At 34.3% G+C, this 24712-nt stretch overlaps 1 protein-coding gene across 1 annotated transcript in view; it reads left to right on the forward strand.

The window, feature by feature from the left end:
- LOC132561955 (protein cycle-like) overlaps positions 1 to 24712 on the forward strand; it is a 97897-nt gene that overhangs the window by 52871 nt on the left and 20314 nt on the right. The window contains exons 3-9 of the mRNA XM_060226712.1: positions 13260 to 13408; positions 15101 to 15169; positions 18615 to 18650; positions 20682 to 20839; positions 21870 to 21949; positions 22640 to 22732; positions 23437 to 23554. Of these exons, the coding sequence (XP_060082695.1) occupies positions 13341 to 13408; positions 15101 to 15169; positions 18615 to 18650; positions 20682 to 20839; positions 21870 to 21949; positions 22640 to 22732; positions 23437 to 23554 (622 nt within the window). The 5' untranslated portion in view covers positions 13260 to 13340. The remainder of the gene's footprint in view (positions 1 to 13259; positions 13409 to 15100; positions 15170 to 18614; positions 18651 to 20681; positions 20840 to 21869; positions 21950 to 22639; positions 22733 to 23436; positions 23555 to 24712) is intronic.

Raw genomic sequence — 24712 nt, forward strand, 5'->3', positions numbered from 1 at the left:
AAAGATGACGTGCTTATCATTTTATTAGATGGCTTGAAGACTTCTAAATGTACATTCAGTTTTTACTAAAGAAGTAAGAAGACAAAAAAAAATAGCACAAAATCCTGTTCAATACCTGAGTAGGCTGGAAAGGGTCAACTGTCAAGGTGAAATGGTCAGTTGCTAAGGTGAAATGGTCAGTTGCCAAGGTGAAGTGGTCAAGGTCACATTTAACCCTTACTTGTACAGTGTTCTATAAAATAATCCAGTATCAAGTAAAATATTGTGATCATGTGAAATGAAGCTTTTTAGAAGTCATCAAATGCCTCAAAAAATAAATCCAAAAATTGATTATGAACTTCTGAATAAAAGTTGGGAAATATCCGGTGATTCTAGGATTTTTCACGATTTGAGCTTGTCAATTCTATGACCAATATCTAGTTGGCCAGACAAAACCAGGTGTGGTGTGATTCTGATTTAATATATAATAATCACTGACACAAAACATTCAATAAAAATGTTCTAAAAAAAACCAAAAAAAACAAAAAAAACTGGGTGAGCATGACTTTGTGCCATAAAAAAAGTTATTTCAAGACATAAAGAAATCCTATCACCTTTGAAATAGTTGTCATGAAATACAAGCAATAATAAAATATCTTTATGTTTGGTGTTGAGAATATCCCGATACCATTACTTGCTGATTTTTTTTTGTAAATCCAAGTCCATCAAGAATTATATCTAATTACACGACTGTAAGAAATGTTTAAAGTAGAAAATAATTTGGGAAATATTTGTTCAGGGAATTCATAAGGAAAAAATGGCTCTCATTGGAATTCTGTATAAAACTAATTAATTTAATTATCAACAAAGAAATTCAATCAAAGGGACTGGTAGTTCGTTAATGGTAGATTTCCCAGTAGCATGGAAATGTTGTATGATTTCTCAAAAAGTTGGTATTGATTTTAGATCATTGTACATAATTCTACTGGCATATGTGTCATTTTACGTATAGCTAATGAATTGATAAGTCACTGTGTACCCATCCCAAGGGTTGCTAAGGAGTGAGCACCAGGAATTTCAACTTAAAGTGCTTGGAAACCAGGTCAGGTATGAAAATGTTTCTGTATTGCTCCTAACTGAATTTTGTTTGTCACTTTACATAGCCTATAGACCTACTTGGCCTCTATTATTTCATGACCGTATCTGAACATAATCAAACTTTATTCTTAAATTCTTCATTCAATTGATTCAAAATTTTAAAATGAATTCATTGCTGAAAAGTTGGTATGCCCAACATCATATTATGTTTGAACATGCCATTGCTTCCAGAAAAATTGTACTTTTTAAAACTAAAATGTCAGAATTTTCTCTGACCATCGAACTGTGTCAAAGTATTTGAAATAGCCATGAAGCATTCAGCCACAAGTACAGGCGTGAAATATTCTCAAAAAATTCTTGGGGTTCTTCACACTATACAAAAAGTCAAACAAAAATCTTTTAGGAGCAATATGTTTTTTATTACCTGACCTCATTTTCAAGTGCTTCCCTGGATGCTCACACCTTAGAAACCCTGGAGTGTACATAGTGTAAGTGGACATTCTTAACTGGTACTCATGATATCAATGCAAACAAATTAAGTATGCACATATGATTAGTCAGGTTGGTTATTCATTAAGAAATTCCTGACAAATCTTTCTTTTATGTTTACCTAAAGATATGGAAACATTAATTATCAAAGTGAGTTGATGTGGTATTTACTCGCCAGGCATTCCTCTGTAGAATTCAAAGACAGACTTAGTACGAGACATCAGTACCAAGATTTTTACGATTTCCTGTCCGTCACGTGTCTGTGACTGAAACAGATCGTCTTGAACCATCATCTGCAACCATGTACAGGATGATTTTGAGATTGAAATAAAAATAACATTCTTGTGGATCTAATTAATTATACCTTTTAATATGAATCGCAATAATATTTTCTGAACTTTGATGGTTGCTTCCGAAGCCATAGTGGACGTTTACATACTGACACCGAAAGGTCATCAGGTGAAATTCTCAAAACGACAATCATGCTTCTTCACGATAAGAATGGCTTAATGTAATTTACCAGAAATAATATGGGACACCAATGGAGATATTGTTAAGTAAACCATATGTAATGTTGGGCCCTATATCTGTGCATAGACAATCATTGAATGCTCCCAAGCCAAACAAGTTCAATCATAGCTATTTTACATTTTTCAATCGCATCAATAAAATAAAGGACTGTGTATAATTCACTTGCAGACTTATATTACATGTATCACTGACGATCTTGATAAATTCCCCTCCGTTGCCTGTTATAGCAACTAACTTTGGTCAACATAATGGTTACCACATCATAAGTAAGGGTGCAGCTTATATCTCGGTGCATCTTATATATGGATCAATTAAAAAAAATCACTAAAAACCAGCCCTGTGGCTTACACTCAGGTGCAGTTTATAGCCAGGAAAATAAGGTATATGTAATATCCCTCTCTTTTTTATGTTGAGTGATCACACTATTATAATCTTCTCACTCGGTGTACTCTGTGTTCTGCTTTGGTAATGCACAAAAACCTACTAGATATGAAGGTCTGTGATGCTTACAAATATATCCAGCAATTTTAGCACCAGAATGACTTTAAGCAAAACCGTGGAAGTAACAGGAACTCTCTATTTGACAATCATATATTCTCAGACCATAATTCTTTCATGCTTTCAAGCTGCCATCCTGTTTTTAAGTGTCTTGATAACTTGCACAAAGTGGCATTATTTACATAAAGGCACATTCAATACCTTCTTCACAGAGCTGTGCCCCTAAACATTGATTATTGAATAAAACTATGTTAGCTCGTATAAATCTGCATGTGCACAATAAGTAATATACTCTTGGCACAAAGGACAGATATACTTGTCACCTCTCTGTAACAGCTGAGCTTTAGCAATTATACTGATTTTTGGCCAAATTATTTCAGATAATCCTTTTTTCAACTACACACATCAGACATAATTGAACAATTGACTATTATAGTGTAACTTCATACATGTATGTATGTATACAAATGAAACTTTTTACATTTTCTTCAGATGCATTCATTTTTAGTCACATGGCCTAAACTTTTAAACAAAATTTCGATTCTAGCAGGCAGAATCTTCAGCATTTGCAAGCAATGTTATGTCTTTGTGATGTATTTGTAGTTTTCCAATACTAAGTGCTAAACCTTAGGAAAGTGTATGCAGAGATATACTATATAAAATTTCATTGATTGAAAACTTTGCAATGAGGTTTTTCTATCAAGAAGAACTAGATGGATCTTTTTCACCGTTCATATTTATGTTCATGTAGGCTTCCATAAAGTTGTGAACCTTGATTGGTATAAGCATATGACTGAAATATGACAAACCAACTTAAAATTATTTACCATCTAGTCCTTCATCCATCCCTCGGAGGGATTTTTTGGGTTATAACTTCAAAACCATTCAACTCAACTTCACAAAACTTTGCTGTATATCAAATTAGTGCCCTAGTTGTGCCTTTTGCTATTGACAACATTTCATTTTTTATATTTTTTTCTGTTACCATGGAAAGAGATAAAATCACAAAGTTTAGTGTTTTCAGAACAGGTCTCCTTAACTGCATGGCACTGAATACTTTGTACAGGCATCAAACTGGTACTCTAGTAGAAGTTCTCCAATTTCTATACTTTGTACAGGCATCAAGCTGGTAATCTAGTAGAAGTTCTCCAATTTCTATACTTTGTACAGGCATCAAGCTAGTGCTCCAGTAGAAGTTCTCCATTTCAATACTTTGTACAGGCATCAAGCTGATACTCTAGTAGAAGTTCTTCATTTCAATACTTTGTACAGGCATCAAGCTAGTACTCTAGTAGAAGCTCTCCATTTCGACACTTTGTACAGGCATCAAGCTAGTACTCTAGTAGAAGTTCTCCAATTTCTATACTTTGTACAGGCATCAAGCTGGTACTCTAGTAGAAGTTCTCCAATTTCTATACTTTGTACAGGCATCAAGCTAGTACTCTAGTAGAAGTTCTCCAATTTCTATACTTTGTACAGGCATCAAGCTAGTACTCTAGTAGAAGTTCTCCAATTTCTATACTTTGTACAGGCATCAAGCTAGTACTCTAGTAGAAGTTCTCCAATTTCTATACTTTGTACAGGCATCAAGCTGGTACTCTAGTAGAAGTTCTCCAATTTCTATACTTTGTACAGGCATCAAGCTAGTACTCTAGTAGAAGTTCTCCAATTTCTATACTTTGTACAGGCATCAAGCTAGTACTCTAGTAGAAGTTCTCCAATTTCTATACTTTGTACAGGCATCAAGCTAGTACTCTAGTAGAAGTTCTCCAATTTCTATACTTTGTACAGGCATCAAGCTGGTACTCTAGTAGAAGTTCTCCAATTTCTATACTTTGTATGGAACAATTAAAAATTACAAATAGAAATTAAACTTTTTGTAATATTATCACATATATATGATTTTATGTTCTTCTTTTAAACATCAGGGCAGGGGGGATAATGTTGAGCTTTGCATTATCTTGTTATGATCTTATTACTTTAAATGTTTTATTTTTAGATTTTACAACATTCTGATAAATTAACTTTTCAGCAACAGCTTATCAGAAAGCATTATGAGATCCTAAATAATGTGTTAATATGCATGTCTTACAGGTCCTAGCTGTTTCTGCAAAAGTGGCTATTCCCAGAGTATATGTCAAAATCACATGCCTCCTCTGACTTTTATCTTATGGTCACTAGAAATATTTTAAGAGTAAAAGGCTCTGTTGTCAATCTAATGACATTATTATCTAACACATACCAATAAAACTCAATACAAATTTATCGCATGTCAGTACTTAGAAAAGTTCACATTTTGTATGAACTTAAAGAAAAGTCAAGGTTACAAATAATCTAATTTTTTAGGATTTGCTGTCATTCCTGAAGTGACCTTATTATACATTAGATACACATGAAAGTTCAAGTACTCAGAAGGGGAATACAGTTTTGATGCTGTATTTGAAAAGTAGTGAAAATCTTTGAATACTATTCGTTTGCTATTTTTTAATTAGTATTTATATGTGTTGATATTTAACTGAGAATCTACAGTGGTTTGCATTCTGTGACATTAGCTATGTAACTGTGACAATACACTATAGTGACATTATCTAAGGTACTGTACAAAGGCAACATTTCTCTCTATATCTGGCGAGTAATGAAAGATTATAGAACATTACTGAATATATATATGACTGTATGTATTGAAGACATTATCATACATTAAAATATAGATTGAAATAGGATATTACCATACAATAAAAGCCTGTTAATAACAATTACAACACACAAATAATAATAGACTTCATAGACACCAGTATCCTTAAATTATCGAACATTATAAAAATATGTGTATATATGCCTGTTTATATTACCAGACATCAAAATAGGATATTACCATTACAACGAAAGTGCATTAAAAACAATTACATCACATTAGCAATTAAGCATTTGTACACATGAGATATACTGTTATTATCTAACTTAGCGAAAAACTGCTTTAATACTTTACAGAACAATATATCAGGAGACATAATTTGGGAATACTACCTACACTCTCTGGTGCTCATGATTTGGTTTATTACAAGTATAATTTTATGCATTTTAACACATTGAAAATATATTTACTTAGAATATTTGGATGGAGTTCACCATTTTTCACAATATTTAGAAACTATGTGTCACTGTCTTGTGTTAAAAGACCATCTGTGGTTTTATTTGCTTGATTTAATCAGTTATACCCCAGGTTGTTACTGAGTTTGCAATTGATTAAAAAGTGTTTTTAATCTTTAACCTTCCTCATACTGCTTCATTTTTTGATTGGCTATAGGTTCTGAGATTATTTCTGTTCAGGTTGTGATTGTCCTTCCATAATTGTCTTTGCCTCTCCTTGTTATCTGCTACATATAGTTTGGTAGTGAGTTTGTTTTTACAAAATTTCATGTTAAAAAAAAAGTTAACATTGTTCACAAGATTCAATGTTATTCAGGATTTTGTTAACTTTGGAACATTATCCTTTCTGATATCTGGATGAACATCTCATGATCTTACTAGTTAATCAACTGTCCTCCATTCTGTCTTACACATGAGCCTTATACATGCAATCTTAAGTTTTGTGTCACATGAAAGCCAACCCATGTCACCGTGGATAGCAATAGTAGATGTATACTTCACTACGGCCAAAAAATATCAAAAAACTTTGTTTTGGACAGTGTTAATTACTCCATGTTCCTTGTTACACCAAATCGCACTTCCATTCATTAGAACAGGTTCCACTACCATGTTACATAAATTGGTAAATACATCAAAGGATATTGGTCCCAGAGATATATGCTTTCTGATGCCCCTAATGCCCTACTTGCTGACATTGAAATTTTTTCCAGTCTTTTCACATGTAAATATTCATCCATTCATGTCTTCAGATATTTGCAGGAGTCTTAATATTTTTATGTCATGTACCCTACAGTGGTAAACAACATTTGCTGGCAGTATTGATGGATTATAGAATTGTACCATCTTCATTTTGCTCAGGTTTATGTGAAGTTTACATTCATGACACCACCAAGAAAAAGTATCTAGTAAACATTGGGATTCATCTGGTGTAATAATACATATATCATTTGCTTATAGAAGAAATATGCTGAGGGTGAAGTCGTCTATAGGTATTCCACAACTGGCATTATTTATTTTTCCTGCCAAATCATTGATAGAGATGGAGAATAAATTGTTTGAGATATCACAGCCCTGTTTCACAGCCAAATCCACATCCAGCCACAGGGTATGGTCATTATTAAATCTATCTTTACTTTTAATTTACTAATATAATGACTAAAGTGTCGCTAAAAACTTCCCTTGAATTCCAGCATATTGTAACTTATACCATAGAAGATTACCTTTCACTGTGTCAAACACTTTGCACATGTCAATGAAGCATACGTATGTTGATAGTTTGGATATTTTTCAAGAGTTGGTCTGGAATACATTTTGTATCATTGACCTTGACCTGTATCTCATCACATGATAAAGATTCCCCTGTAACATTCCTTGTATTATACCTAGACCACACGGGCATCCATGTATCTTCATCACTACACTCAAAACTTTAGTTTACTTCAGGTTCCTTTTGGTCCCTTGTTGTTCCGGTCTAATTTTGGGACTAATCAGGAAAACAATATGGCCGACAGGTGGTCTTCTTTGATTTTGACTGTGAATGTATTATGTTATTGCTTTTTCTAATGAAGTCCTTGATGGATCTTTCTTAAATTTCATGTGCAGGTTCTCCTTGGTCCCTTGTTGTGCCAGTTTGATTTTAGAGGTGATCAGAAAAGCAAAATGGCCAACAGACGGCCATCTTGGATTTTGACTTTGCAAGTTTGTTATCGCTTTTTCTTGAGAACTACAGTATATTTCTTTCTTAAATTTTGTTTAGGTCCCTAGTTGTGCCTGGACTGATCTGAAGAACAAAAAGGCTGACAGGCAGCCATCTCGGATTTTGTGTAGAGATTGTTATTGCTATTTCTCTAGAAGAACTAAACAAGATATCTTTCAAATTTCATACATATGTTCTATTTGGTCTCTCCTTATGCTCGTTTGATTTTGGGACTAATCAGAAAAAACAAAATGGCTTCCAGGTGGACATCATTGCTATTTCTGCAAAGGAATGTTCAAATATCTTATCATTAAGAGCAAAAACACAGAAAAGAAGGGAAAAGATCCAACTTGCAAAGGGCTTATAAAGATCAAACAATGGTGGGTGCTAAGATCCCTCTGGGATCTCATGTTTATCATTAAACCTTCCTTTCAGCATACAGAATTTATTATCAGACAAAAACTCTACAAATAGCCTCTAACACTGTTGGAGTAGAGACAGTACTGAGGTTTTTACGAGTACCTGCCCATCACATGTATGATATGAATGGCTTCATGTAACTTACAAGAAGAAATAATATAGGTCTATAAGAATTTTGTCAGCATGCAAGGGCCTTCATTAATATTTAACAGTACAGACACTGATGGAGAGATTGCTAAGTAAACTATACATAACGTCAGGCCCTCAATTTGTGCGTAGATAATCTATGAAGGCACCCAAGCCAAATGACTTTGATATTTGCTATTGTATGTTTTTTGAACATCAATAAAAAAAGGGTTATCTGTATATAATTCATTTGCAAACTTTATTAAATTTTCACTGATGATAAATTGCCCTCTGTTGTCTGTTATATCAACAAACTTTGGTCATCGTAACAATTTCCACTTTGTTAGAACTGCCTTCCATTATCTGTTACCGGTATATCAAACGTCAGCAGAAGTGGTCACTGTATTGTAAGAAAGAGTGTGGCTTATATATTGCTGCAGCTTATATGTGGATCGAATGAAGAAATAGGTTAAAATCTGCTCTGGGGCTTATATACCGGTGTAGCTTATAACCCTTGGTTTGATTACAATACACCTGCTGAAGCAGATTACAGAAGAATGTGTCTCCATCTGTGGGACATGCAGAATTGATAGAAAGGAGGTAACATATAGCTATACACAATGTAAAATCACTGACTTTTGACACAAATTGAACCCAAAGATTGTTGTCTGTACTGTTGTCTAGATTCATTACGTTGTATGAGTTCGGTATATGGTCTTTTACTGAAACACCTACTCCACAAGAGCCACATTTCCTGTTTTCTTTGTTTAACTTCTGTTTTTTCCTATTCATTTATATCCAGGTATCCGTAAATTTTCATTTCCTTTTAAAAGTGTTTCACATCAGAGCTAAAATATCAGTTTGGATACTCTAAAACTTCATGTTCAAATTTCTAATTATCATAAGATTTCAAAGGCCAACCTCTACAGTTCCATACAATAAGCCGCACGTGTCCCTATTGTTTCCACAAGTCGGTTTTTGACAAAATGTTTATTTTTCTATACTTGCCAAGTTATGTTATGATGGTTTTTATGGATGCCTGGAAGTTCTATGTTCTGAATGTCATCTCTAATGTTTACCTTCTCATAAAGACTGACTTTTCAGAGCATGTTTTTTTCCCCCTGATTGTGACACCTAGTCAGAGACTTGGCTGAAGTACTGTACAAATGTGACAACAGTCTACAACAAGTCAGAGACTTGGCTGAAGTACTGTACAAATGTGACAACAGTCTACAACAAGTCAGAGACTTGGCTGAAGTGCTGTACAAATGTGACAACACTCTACAACAAGTCAGTGACTTGGCTGAGGTACTGTACAAATGTGACAACAGTCTACAACAAGTCAATGACTTGGCTGAAGTACTGTACAAATGTGACAACAGTCTACAACAAGTCAGAGACTTGGCTGAAGTGCTGTACAAATGTGACAACAGTCTACAACAAGTCAGAGACTTGGCTGAAGTGCTGTACAAATGTGACAACAGTCTACAACAAGTCAGTGACTTGGCTGAAGTACTGTACAAATGTGACAACACTCTACAGCTAGTCAGTGGCTTGGCTGAGGTACTGTACAAATGTGACAACAGTCTACAACAAGTCAGTGACTTGGCTGAAGTACTGTACAAATGTGACAACACTCTATAGCTTGTCAGTGACTTGGCTATAGTGCTGTACAAATGTGACAATACTCTACTGCTAGTCAGTGACTAGGCTGAAGTATTGTACAAATTTGACAATACTCTATAGCTTGTCAGTGATTTTGCTGAAGTACTGTACAAATTCGACAATTCTCTACAAAAAGTCAATGGCTTGGCTGAAGTACTGTACAAATGTGACAACAGTCTACAACAAGTCAGTGGCTTGGCTGAAGTACTGTACAAATGTGACAACACTCTACAGCTAGTCAGAGACTTGGCTGAAGTACTGTACAAATGTGACAACACTCTACAGCTAGTCAGAGACTTGGCTATAGTGCTGTACAAATGTGACAATACTCTACTGCTTGTCAGTGATTTTGCTGAAGTACTGTACAAATGTGACAACACTCAACAAAAAGTCAATGGCTTGGCTGAAGTGCTGTACAAATGTGACAACAGTCTACAACAAGTCAGTGACATGGCTGAAGTACTGTACAAATTCGACAATTCTCTACAAAAAGTCAATGGCTTGGCTGAAGTACTGTACAAATTCGACAATTCTCTACAAAAAGTCAATGGCTTGGCTGAAGTACTGTACAAATGTGACAACACTCTACAACTAGTCAGTGGCTTGGCTGAGGTACTGTACAAATGTGACAACACTCTACAACTAGTCAGTGGCTTGGCTGAAGTACTGTACAAATGTGACAACACTCTACAGCTAGTCAGAGACTTGGCTATAGTGCTGTACAAATGTGACAATACTCTACTGCTAGTCAGTGACTAGGCTGAAGTATTGTACAAATTTGACAATACTCTATAGCTTGTCAGTGACATGGCTGAAGTACTGTACAAATGTGACAACTCTCTACAACAAGTCAGTGACTTGGCTGAGGTACTGTACAAATGTAACAACACTCTACAACAAGTCATTGACTTGACTGAAGTATTGTACAAATGTGACAATACTCTATAGCTTGTCAGTGACTTGGCTTAAGTGCTGTACAAATGTGACAACACGCTACAACTAATCAGTGACTTGGCTGAGGTACTTTATAACTGTTCCTGGTCTGTAATTAACCTGATGTAATGTATGTGGAATGCCGTGTAGCTGGTCTATGATTGTATTTGATGCTGCACTGCTGGATATTGGAGATATTTTGCCTAGGTTACATACACCACTAAGAGGATTATTTTATTCTGTTCTCTGAGTGACGTTTTAAGAAGATTTTTACGCATTAACTCATTCTCATGTAACAACCATTCCAATATTTTCATACTGTCATCCTACAAATAGTTTCATACTGTCATCATACAAAATACTGTTTAGCTGTTCAATAGATATATTTCTATCTCCATGATTAAGGGTGTGTACACTATGTATGTACTTGACTGATCACCCTTGAACTTGATTTACCAATCCACTTCAAGAAATAATTAACAGGTATAGTTGATGTTTTTTGTGACATTAGTAGTAAATATGATTATTGTGATATCACAGATATATGTTACTACTATCATATTATGAACTTCATGTTATGTCACCAGAAAAAAAGACAGTTTTTTCATTATTTTGTCTCTGTTAATTATAATGCAATGTCTTAAATTTGTATCATCATTTAATTTAAAGAAATAATTTTCAAATGTGGTTTTATTTGTACCGGTAATTTGTTTTAGGTCATATATAAATGTAATATATATACTTATTGCATGCTGATTTTGGTGCAGTTTTTGTGGAAAGTTCAGTTGAAATTGCATCACTAATGTTTGGCTGTATTATTTTTATAATACTAGTTAGTGCAATGATCAATTGTCTAATCATGTTTAATAGTGACAGATTGTGTCAGTGAGTTGTATAATGTTAACAAAATATTAATGAGATTTTCTTGTAATAAGGCAATTTAATTGTATGGCTGTGACATCAGGTTAATTTGATGCAGAACTTTTGATACCCATAAAATTTTGTCAGATGGTTTGTTAAAACATTTAATGTAAAAGTTCATCAGTATTGCAGCAAGTAAAACTGAATACTTCAATGCATTTACTAGCTTGGTGAACAGTTTTGAGATATATTTTCATACTACTTTGTGATAAATAGATGTCATATTATTACAGGCATGCCATGTCTAATTTCTTCGAGTCAAATTTACCAAAACATTTTTGAATATGGCATTTTTACTTTTCATTGAGTTATTTGTCTCAGGTTTTCATTATTTTTTTTCACAAAACAGCTATTTTCCAATTCAAAATTAGAAAATCTAGCAAGAGTGGCAAGTGCAATAGAGTTAATTGTTCAGTTGCACTTACGATTGGTTGGGGTGATTGTTGCTTTACATTTTATTAACAGCCAGTGTCATTAAAGGACATGTCGGCTTCAGAGTGCCCGAAGAAATACCACAAACCTGTGCTCAATATTGTGTGCTAGAGAATTCAGTCTTATTGGAAGTACTGAAAATGTTCAATATGTACTCTTGAAACAATAATTCTTGCTCAAAGAATTTTAAAATCTGCACATTAACTAAGAAATTATGCACAGGTGTTCTGAAGATCTATCATGCCAATTCAATATGAATTTTTCAATTGAGATGTTCTGATTTTCAATGGCAAATATGACTTTTGAATAGAAGCAAAATTGTGATAAAATGCTTGTACATGAAAGAAATGAATACTCAATGTTTGTGTGAGTATGTTCGATGGTGATGCTATTCAATGTTGACATTTCCAATTGTTGTTCATTGTAATGTCATATTGAGAAAATACCAGTAATGTTATACTGAATACTGACAAGAAAGGCATTGATGGCGTATATTAAATTTAGCTCTGTACAGGCATCTCTGCAGGGGCAATTTCCAGACAAGAGCTCTAAAATCATTCAGGATAATTGATCCAAAACTATTACTGTAGTGGTTCCTTTAGCTATGGAGAATTTCTCAGATTTTTTGCTATGGAGAAGTTCTCAATTTAAGTACTTTTTCTGTAAACATTGAAACACGCTAAAATTTCAGTCGATCAGAAGCTGCCCCCTGAAACTGATCAAGATAACATTGATTGACTATTGGCAAAGTTTTCCAGGTTTATAAGTTATTCTGATATGTATATCCCATAGTAAATTATATGACAATTTATCATGTAAAATCATTTCATTTACTCCAAAACATCAGTGGTAAAAGATGATCTTGTCAACAAAATATCAGTTTTGGTGGTGATATGGGAGCTAATACCAGTAATTGTTGTACATCAAAACATACATTTATATATTTTTTCGACCATTGGGTACAGCAAATTATGTCATTCTTTGTGTTATCTTGTTTGAAATGTCATACTGAGAAGATGTTCATTAGTAATATCTTCCACTAATCAATGACCATTGGTACTGGTGAAGTCTTACTGAGAAGATATTCTATATTGTTGTCATTTTGAGAAGACATTCAGTGGTAATATCATCCTAAGAAACTGTTCGTTGGTGTCATGCTGATAAAATGTTTTATGGTCCTATCGTGATTTTTCCATTTAGTTCATAAGTTATATTTCATGATGGTGTGATTTTCTTCCTTATCGTTGATCTCATGCTAAGAAAGTGAGTGGTGGTACAGACTTTTTTTATGGTGCCATGATGTCATTAAATTATTTTACAGTTTTGCCGAGGTGTCTGACAGGAGGAAGTGAGATTTACTCCAGGTGAAGTTAACCGTGCATGGCATTCAATTTTTGATGCCATGATGGACTTCACAGGGATACTGCCACGACAGGGAAGTTCTGAAAAATCACGCAAGAGGACAATGGGGTAAAGTAACATTTATATAATAACTGAAGCCATCAGAACTAAATCTTATACTATTCATTATTTAAAACAGAATACAGAAGTTCTTGATATCACAAGGATCAGAATTAACAAATTGCCTGCAATAGCATTGCTTTCATGTTAGAGTGTAGAATTCTATCCTGGATAATCTGCGATGTACTGCAATCAGATGCAATACAACTAGTCTTAGATACAACTTCCACATTGCTGTAGATGAGTAACTATAATGTCCTTATTTAGGGTTCTAAGATAACATCCATTTGTTATACCTATAGATACTATGGTATATTCAATTACCAGGTTACCAGTGTATTACAAGGGTTACCATGTGAAACTAGTAGAACGGATTTTTTTAATGGATGTGTAAACTTTCAGAAATTTTGAAAGATTTGTTTGATGCTTGTTGGTATACATTATATAACATACAGTATTATATACTTCTGCTGAAATTATATAGCTGAGAAAGTTGATTTTCACGGAGATAAAATTATTTGGTAGATTTAGAGAAAGACCAGAGAGCACCAACTCTGGGTTATTTGTTGTCTATTGGTTAGATTATGATTTTCAGAATCATTTTATCATTATGATGGTACTTTTATTATCTCCTTGTAACAAATTATCAGAGAGGGGTTAAAGTAATGTTCCTGTACATACATACATAGTGCTTTGTCAACACTCTAGAGACAACATTCTTTGAGGGATTATGATGAAACTTCACACACTTACAAAGGACCATTTATATCTTGTAAAAAGTTTGACATTCAGAGTTCTAGTGTCAAGGTCAGTCATTTTTTTTTTAATTTAGGAAATCCTTTTACTGACTTTATTCCTTAAGAGATTTTTAGCTATGCCATGTCATCTGTCAACACTCACTTTTTACCTAAAAACTGCTACTAGTCATGAACCACTAAGTGTATTTTGACCAAACTTTGGTCAGAAGCACCCTTGGGGGAATGGGACAAATTGGATATAAAGAAGGATGGGAGTGTTGAAGTGGAAACAGTTTAGTGTAAATAGTGGATCTCACCCCCTTCAGGATAGAGGGGCAGTGCTTTATTGGGGAAATAGAATAATTTGTTAAATCCTACATCTGCTGAAAGAATGACAGGACTGTCAAAATTTGATCACATACACCACTGGGTGCACTGGACTCAGTTTTATAAGTTGTGGACCTGAACCCTTTCCTAACCTCTCCTGGGGACAGGTCAGAGCCAGGTAGGGAAAATAGAGGGGTTACTTAAGTTTGAATTTAGTGTGTAGCTATAAAATTCCAAATCTGTGAAGAAAAAAGTGTAACAATAAATCAATGGTTAGAAATCCCTTCAGTGCTTACAGTAAAGGATTATTTCATCTCAGAGCTGAAGTTTCAGTGGTTAAGATTAAAGGCAATATCACTACCTATTTGGAGAAAATTCTGCTCAGCTTTCTACTTGCTTAATTCATTGAGGGATTTAGATCAAATACATATAAATCATTGTAACATCACAGACAAATATGATTTTTAAGGTTGTAGGGTTAAGATTAATGCCACTGTTACAATTTTCAGAAATCTTGTCACTATTGGCCATCTTCCTTATTGTGCCTAAGTCAAGGTAGAATTGTGAGGTAGTTTGTATCATTTGCGATGTGTTGTTACTAACGAAGATTAGAACTTTGATTATTGTTTTATCTTAGAAACTTGGATGTTTTGGAAGATCTTGATGATGATGACAGTCTTGACCCAGGATCAATGAAGATGTCAAAGTATGTAGTAATCATGGCTCAAGATGACAAACAATTTCTGAACAAATCATTCATTCTTTTCATTTAATCAAACATGTTCCATTAATATCCACCAACTGAATTATTGTTGTCTTCTATTTTTCTTTCAAGATGGTATAAATATGAGCTCTATTTATTTTACAACAATTGCGAAACAAGTTATTTCAGCTAACATTAATCACTCTATTTGGCCAAGATGTAAGCACAAAAGGGGTGTTACTGTGGATGGAAACAGGAGAATCCAGGGAAAACCTGTGTGGTCAGACAGATGACCCGTTCTTTTTCACATCCGTTAACCCATGTGGTCAGACAGATGACCCGTTCTTTTTCACATCCATTAACCCATGTGGTCAGACAGATGACCCGTTCTTTTTCACATCCGTTAACCCATGTGGTCAGACAGATGACCTGTTCTTTTTCACATCCGTTAACCCATGTGGTCAGACAGATGACCCGTTCTTTTTCACATCCATTAACCCATGTGGTCAGACAGATGACCCCTTCTTTTTCACATCCATTAACCCATGTGGTCAGACAAATGACCCGTTCTTTTTCACATCCATTAACCCATGTGGTCAGACAGATGACCCCTTCTTTTTCACATCCGTTAACCCATGTGGTCAGACAGATGACCCGTTCTTTTTCACATCCGTTAACCCATGTGGTCAGACAAATGACCCGTTCTTTTTCACATCCATTAACCCATGTGGTCAGACAGATGACCCCTTCTTTTTCACATCCGTTAACCCATGTGGTCAGACAGATGACCCGTTCTTTTTCACATCCATTAACCCATGTGGTCAGACAGATGACCCGTTCTTTTTCACATCCGTTAACCCATGTGGTCAGACAAATGACCCGTTCTTTTTCACATCCATTAACCCATGTGGTCAGACAGATGACCCCTTCTTTTTCACATCCGTTAACCCATGTGGTCAGACAGATGACCCGTTCTTTTTCACATCCATTTGTGTAACATATGTTACCACTGCCTCACTGTGCATATACTGTGTCGACCAAATCCAAAACCAATTGGAACCAGTGTAACATGCCAGTTTTTTTAATGCCTCCTTCTTCACCACACCTATGTGGAAAACAAACGCAATGCAGATTATAATGTGAACATGTAATACTACAATTCTGGTCATGTTCAGTAGGTCAATACAGAAAATCTGAATGTAAATCACACTGCAACCTGGTGCCTCTATGCACGTTTAAGTTGTATATAATACCATAGGATAGAAATAGATGGACTAGTACTCAGATCTGATCACCAGAAATGTTTAGCTGAATGCTAATATCTTTGTAGTGGAATACATGGCACTTCTTACTTCCTTCTATAGTTAATTTTGTTAAATAACAGTCATGCCTAGGGTTCTTATCTAATCATCATGTAAATTATAAATCACATACATATCTGTTTTTATATGCATGCAGCTGTTATGTTATTTAAAGGGCAGAGACTTGGGACTTTAAAAACTTTTATTTCAAATTAAATATGTTAGTATAAAGGTCACAGCCATTGGACCTGAACAAGGTTCATGTCTTATTTATGTTGTTTAAATGTCAGAATATGGGACATTTGAACTAGTTCATGTCAAATTTATGTTAGTGGAAATGTCAGAGACTTGGGACTTTAAAAAGATTCAGGTCAGTTAATGTTTGTTTAAAAGTCAAAAGACTCGGGATTTTAAAACGGTTCACTTTGGTCAGAATCTTGAAACTATATAAGCTTCCTGTCAAATATGTTATTTTAAGGTCATTCAGCGGGTATCTATATGTATTGCATTAGGAAAGTGAAACAGACACTGATACTTTAGGAAAATTGTTTAGTGTTGGTGCTTTATAACTTACATCAGTGACTCAATTGCAATCCTGGTCTAGTGAATATCTTGACTGAATCAGTTATAAATAACATATGATGAAGTGATAGTTATACAAAAACTTTTATTATTTTACTAGGCTAAGTCACCCTCTGCAATGTTTCTGGATCATAATGAGAAAAATAACAAGATACTTGTTCCAAGCATTTCCATTTAGTCTTTAATTTCACAACCTTATTGTCTTATTATCACATAACGATCATGATATTCAAACACAGAATGTTTTTCACACTCTGTGAGAATAGCATCTTGCAGATCAACTGTGCCTAATCTGTATTGGTTCTGAAGTTGATATTTGTTAAAAACAGTAATTGATTGATGTCTAAGGACTGACCTTGCTAAATGAATGACTCACTTTTTCTGCTAAAACAAAATAGAGTATATTCATTAATATCATGTCAGAGAAAAAAATAGGACGGAAGCTACATATATTAGATCTATAGATTATATATCCATTTTTTTTAACTGACAAGTTTAGTTGCTGTCATACTGGTCACCAATCTGGGCACAATGGATGGAGGGTGTACAGGGCACCAAGTGACATTTACTAAGATAAAGCAACAAGATTTTTGCAACAAAATAATCTGATTTTCAAATTTTTGGGTTTATTTTCAACTGAACTCGGGTTATATAAAAAGGGGGAAAAAATTCAGTTAGCATATACCGTAATGTATGTGCATAGATCCAATAAAGTGATCAATCCAGAACATGTGACAATGAAGTCAAAGCATGTCCAATCATATTTGCTTAAATCTGGCTGAGGATGGCCTTTGAAAATGAGTGATTTTTGTAGTCTAAGTGACAGTTGAGGAAAAATGGTTGATTGGGAACAAGGAGTTCAGAAAGGAAAGAAAAAATGATTCTAGGACACAAATTGAATGCTTTAAATATTTTCAACTAAGTTAGTTTGAAAGCATTGTATAGACAGTGGGCCTAATTCCACCACAATGATGTATGTAGAGCATTAGACATCTTGGCATGTGGCACAGATTATGCAGATACCTATCTTTCCTGATTTCCCAGTAATGATTGTAAGTTCATTATGTAGTAGATATACTGATTCCAGATAACAAAACTTACAGGTCTTTCGTCTTTCGTGTTGACAGCAGAAAATGGAAATCTATTAACCGTTACTCCTTTTTGTCTCCATCAGTATCAACTTTTTGGGCAGATGTGAACCTCTGGGAAGTTGTCATCAACACACAGATCTCTTTCACTTAACTTCTACTTATGTCTAGGTCTTTTCGTTCTTTACCGAGGTAACTGGGGCAAATTGTTAGGGTTTTTTCATTCTTTCTGTTTGTGTGGAATGGCTTGTGACAGCATTCAATGTAAAGAGCCCAAACAGGTTAACAGTCGACTATGCTTAATAGTAACATAAATCAAAGATTGCCAAGGTCTGAAACGTTGGTGGACATCAGGATTTTGGCAGAAAATTATTAATTACACCTGTAATACCTTAATGACAGTGAGCATATGCTGTGATGTCGTTTTGTGTCTCTCAACCTTCCTTCACTTAATCAAATGTGTATTTTTTTTTTTAGGATGAACTTTGATTCTGCCTCAAACCTCGGTGACAGGTAAGCTAGTGACTAGTACAGTCTGTACTTAAAAAATATGAAGAACATGGAAATACTAATTATTTTCTGTTATATATTTTTGCAAAAACAAAAATGATAATTTTGATGCCTTGTTTATTTTTTCATGTAATAAAGCTTGGATCAGGATTTATTTTCTGGAGTATTGATGAAAAATAAATATGAAATTTATAATTTGTCTTTCTGAAAATTTAAGCATAAGTAGCTTTGTTGTTCACTTTTATGCTTCCGAAATATTTTGGGAGAGCACATAGTTGCTGTCTTTTCCTTCTGTCAGTCCATCCATCCATCCATCCATCTGGCTTTCTGTCTGTCCTTTCACGTCTTGAGCATAGCTTTGCCCACAGTTAAGCAAGGATCATGAAACTTTGTGTATGCATTGGTCACACTTAGGGGATTTACGGTGTACCAAGTTCAGGGCCATGACCCTGTTATTATAGAGTTACTGCCCTTTCTTAAAATTTTGTGTCAAGAGCATATATTTGCTTGCATTTAAACTTAAATAGTGAAACTTGCTGTATACATCAATGCTACTAAGACATTGTGCAGTGTGCCAAATTGAGGATCTGCAACCCCTTAATTAGAAAGTTATTGCCCTTTGATAAAATTTTGAGTTTAGAGCAAACCTCTAGATTTCTTGCGTTTAAACTAGGATACTGAAACTTGGTACATACATTGATCATACTACATTGTGCAGTTACCAAATTCAGGGTCCTCGACCCCTCAATTACAGAGTTATTGCCCTTTCTTAAAAAATTCTTGTCAAGAGCATAATGTTGCCTACAGTTAAACAATGATAATAAAACTTGGTGTATACATTGATTATACAAATACAATGTGCACTGTACCAATGTTAGGGCCCGCAACCCCTTAATTACAGAGTTATTGCCCTTTGTTAAATTATTGTGTACATAGCATTACTTTGCCTGCATCATAACTTGGATATTAAATGTTATGTATTCACCAGTCATACAAAAGCAAGTTGAAGTGCAGCAATGACCTAATTTCATTCAAAGTCACAGGGGTTAAATATGTTAAATTTATGAATATGAATGACCTTGACATGATATCAACTTTCACATTTGACATATATGTTAAAATCTTTAAATAATTTCTTCTCAATAACCTTAAGGCCCAGGTTGCTGATATTGGGCCTGTGGCATGATGGAATGAAGGGTTACCAATTTTGTTCATGTGATTGACATTTTCTTATTTTAAAAGTCACAGGGGTCAAAAATATGTTAAAATCTTCAAACGGCTTCTTCTCAATAACAAAAAGTCCAGGCTGTTGATATTGGTTCTTTAATATAAGCGGTTGAGGGGCTACCGATTAGTTCAAATAATTCAACTTGACCTATATTCAAGATCTTTTGATTTAGGTGAGTTGAGATCTTTAAATTCCTTTCTGAACTAGGAATAGGTTGGGAGTAATGGCATTTGTGTAGTAGCATATATTAAGAATAAGATTTCAAGTTTGTAGAAAATGTTTTTATGAACCAGCAATGTAAGCTGTAGAGTAGTTGGAGCAATGCATTTAGGCTTATACATCCCCTTTCATAGATAGGTCTTTATAGTCAGATGACTGTTAAGGCCCTTGGGACTCTTGTTTAAATTTGATACTGTGCATACAGTAAATAGTTATGGATGTATTGTTTTGAAATTTTATTTTGATTCCTTGGTATTAGGACTTATTTTTTAAATCAGCTGTTATTCAGTTGTAGCTGTCATTTGTATTACAAATAAAGCAATTGCAAAAAATGCAGGCTATGTTGTGTCTTCTTATCTATTGGTGTGTTGACCGATTTGGCTCGAACTTGGGTGGAACTGGTCAACTTACCAATAAATGAAAAGAAACCATGTATCCTGGACTTATTCCAATTGTGTTCTACTTCATAGTTTATTTCAATGCCCTGCATAACGATAGGTATCCAAGCAAGGGATACAGGAAACTGACCAGACTCTTCTGAGCATAACAGCATTGGCTCTATCCTATTATTCTTTGTATTGTCACAGACAGAACCATAGTGAGATTGAGAAGAGGAGACGAGACAAGATGAACACTTACATCATTGAGTTGTCTTCCCTTTTACCGATGTGTAGTTCCATGAGCCGAAAGCTAGATAAATTGACTGTGTTACGGATGGCTGTACAGCATATAAAATCATTACGAGGTGAAATATGAAAATGTTTAGTTAAATTATATATATATAACACTGGTTTTGTTTGAAAAGAAAAAGATAACCTTCTTAAAAGTTTGCTTTTTCAAAGGTTTTACACTTTTTTTATCACAAGCATGAAGTAAGAATGATTTTTTTTCTCGTAGAATTTGAGTACTAGTCAATAATAGAACAGACTCTGTGTTTCATATTTCAAGGTATTTTTTGTGAAATTTATTCAAATCTCAAAAATAGTGAAAATCAAAACCCGTTTATAGATAACAACCTTTACAATATCAGAACCAGCATGGTACTTAAGAGGTACACCCTAGTGTTTCTTGTTTCACAATTGGATTTTAAATATCGCTAGCCAGATTGACAACCAAAGTTTGATACATGTACTATAGTACACTGAAAATGATGGTGTAGTAGAAATATTCAGTTCACTTGTCTGATAAATCAAGATCAAGTGTTGTGAGTACCATGGACTGATACACTGTAATTAGCCATGTGTTGTGCATAATTGATTTTCTACTCTGTTTATGTATTGACAGATTTTGTGAGAAGGCATGACAATGTTTTGACAAAAATCAATTTTGAGAAAACCTTTTCCTTGCGACTCGAACGAAATTTCGACTCAATGAAATTCAAGAATTACAAAGAAATCAAAGGAAAACAATGGGGACTTGGAAATTATTTTGACTCAAATGGAATTTCGACTCAAGCAATTTTTGAAACAACAAATTTCAATTGTATAAGGATAAGATTCAGATTAAATTCTTGATCACCTAATTGTTTATAATAAATACAAATTACAAAGATGCATCCTAAACAGCCATTTTACTATCCCTGAATACTTGCAAATGTCCTCAACAGCAAGAAATGAAGCATTTTTTCCCCAAGTGTATATAAAGTAGTAAGACATGAGTAAATTGAATCATGAAACTTGAAATATTGCAGCCCTGAGGTAGCATATATAGTTTATATGTCAGTATTGATAAATTACTACCATTTATGTTAACATTAGGTTCTGTGAATTTTTCAGGTTCAGGCAGTGTCTGTTCAGAGAAAACATCACGACCATCATTCCTCTCTGAGGATGAAATGAAACATCTAATTTTGAAGGTAATAACAAATTCTTAAGTTTCAGCAGATTTAAAAGAATTGCTAGTTTGTTGAAAAAAAGAGAGATTTTTAATGTATCATTATGTCTATGGATCAAATATGCATAAAAAGTTTTAATGGAATATACTGATCATGCCCATCAACAACTGGTTAATGATAATGATTTTCTTCAAAGTCAATATCTGCAATCTTTTAATATTTGAAGCCCCCCCCCCCCCCCCCCCCCCCCTTAAAAATATTAGCACTCGTCATCCAAGCTAAGATACAGTAGTTGTCAAGATAGTATTCAGTCTTGAGAATAAGCAAGTTGATCCATCCATTTGTCATAATTTTTTGCTGTGCATTACACTAAAACTATCAACATGAAACTTCATAAGTAGATAGATCTCAACTAGAGGAGGGCAGTGTACAGGAATCATAACTCTCTTATTGCTCTTTATTTTTCATACTTAAATTTTGTCCCATTTGGGGAGCATAACCCGTCTCTGATGACCCTTGTTGAAGTTGATTTAAATCAATTGAATTAACACCTACTTTAGCCTTATTAAAGTAAGAGAAACATTGAAACCAGGTAAACAATGTAGATCAACTGGGCTTCTTGTTGAAGAAAGTTATTTGTTCTATTTCTGAAAAAGTTGATCAAGAAATGAGATTTAGTCTAGTATTGGCCTGGCTGATATGTTGTTGTAGGCTGCAGAGGGTTTCCTGCTTGTAGTGAGCTGTGACCGTGCCAGAATCCTGTATGTGTCAGAGTCGGTGAAAAATGTTCTCAGCTACTCAAGGGTAAGATTGTTGTCTGTGACATAGCCATTTGCCTTTACAATATTTCATAGTTGATAATCAACCAAATAAGAAAGATATATTTTATTATACTCAGCTTTGGGATCCTATGTGAGTTCAAATAGTTTTAAGCAGTGAAATATTTGACAAAGACATATTTGTTAAAAAACAACCTTATTACATATATATTGTTATGCTTTTAACATGGTCATATTAAAACTGGTACTATTATTCGAAGTCATTGCAATGCAGGGTGTTCAATTATACTGTGTTAATTAATACCCACGAGCCTGTCTTTTCCATCATGATGCATATAAACTTTAATTAAGCATCATATACCCTGCAAATAGGTCAAGGAAAGTAGCTCAAATAAAATATGTTTATTTTCTTTTTATAAGAAGATGATAAAAAAAGTCGTTATCTTCTGTCAAATCCTTGAATTAGATAGAATATCTGTAGTAATTACCAGAGTACAAATGAATGGGCATTTAATGGTCCAAATTCTATTGATGAATGGAATTGTTCCTTGGATCCTGATTTTGAATTAATCTTAAGATTAATTTAGCTATGAAAAGATTTATGTTTAAGCTTGGAAATTGAAAAAAAAAATTCTAATTAGAATGAAATTGTAAATTTTTGTTCAACTGGTCTTTGAATGGATAAATTAGCAGGGAATCAAATTACTCCAATGCACCATTTTATCACAGAACGACTTGATTGGACAGAGTTTATTTGACTACCTGCACCCAAGAGACATCAGCAAAGTGAAGGAACAGTTATCATCATCTGATGTATCTCCACGAGAACGACTCATTGATGCCAGAAGTATGGATATTTCTCTCATTTGACTAAGGAAACAGTCCATTAACCTTATTTAAATGCTTAATTGAAATTGAAATTATCTATAAATTAGTTGACATTCATAATGCAAATGAATGTTAATTAAAGCAAGTGAATGTGTCTTTTGAACGATTATTACCGTATGTGAAGTTAGATTGAGATACATATTTCTGAAACTCAATATTAGGTTCCTTTTGATGACTTTTTCTGCTCATCAAATTTTTAAGGCTGATCAGGAAAATGAAGTGGCTGAAACGAGGCCATCTTTAGATAGTTGAAGTTTGCTATCTTTATTTCTTCAGAAGTACTGGATGGACCTTTCTCAAATTTCATATGTATGTTTCCATTAGTCCCTAGCAGCTTAGTGGTTAATGCATCTGACCATTTTTATAACTAGCTCACCTCCTGCAGGTCTTGGGCTCAAGACCTGCATAGGACAGTGAGAAGGTACTAGGCACAAGTTGGTGGGCTTTCACTCGGCTTTCTTACACCTGGAATGTGTTTAAATGACCCAGGCTGTTAATAGGAAGCGAAGCATTGATAAACCCTTGTAGTCCTTTTTTTTTTATTTTGGGACCTATCCAAAAAACAAAACAGTTGACTGACAGCCATCTTAATTTTGAGCTTATTATCACTGTATATTGAGAAGAACTGGATATATAGTTTCTCCCTCAAATTTGATATGTAGGTTCCCCTTGGTCCCTAGTTGTACTTATGTGATATTGGGACTGATTAGCGGAAGAAAATGGCCGATAGGAAGCCATCTTTGATTTCAACAATGAAAGTGTTATCAATACTTCTTGAGAAGTACTGGATGGATTTCTTTGAGTGCTCCCTGGGATCTCATTGAATGACTGCTGTTGAAGTATAGGTGAAATGATCTAGAGTGTAAAACATTTCTAGGCCATAGTAACTTAAGGTTATGTCTTTAAATGAAGATTTGTAGAGTATGACCCCCCCCCCTCCTTACTAGGGATGACACAAAGTAATTACCATTGTATTACAGATTACACATTTTTAACTTAATGCATTCAAAGTTAGCATGACATATTTTCATCTTATTTTTCAAAGCCACCTGGTCAATTCTACCTACTGTATAGTCTTCAATTTTTTTTTTTTTTTTTTTGGGGGGGGGGATTTATT

This window comes from Ylistrum balloti, unplaced genomic scaffold (genome assembly GCF_031769215.1).
Source record: "Ylistrum balloti isolate Yb309-2 unplaced genomic scaffold, AGI_CSIRO_Ybal_v1 Utg369568, whole genome shotgun sequence".
Classification (NCBI taxonomy): Eukaryota; Metazoa; Mollusca; class Bivalvia; order Pectinida; family Pectinidae; genus Ylistrum; species Ylistrum balloti.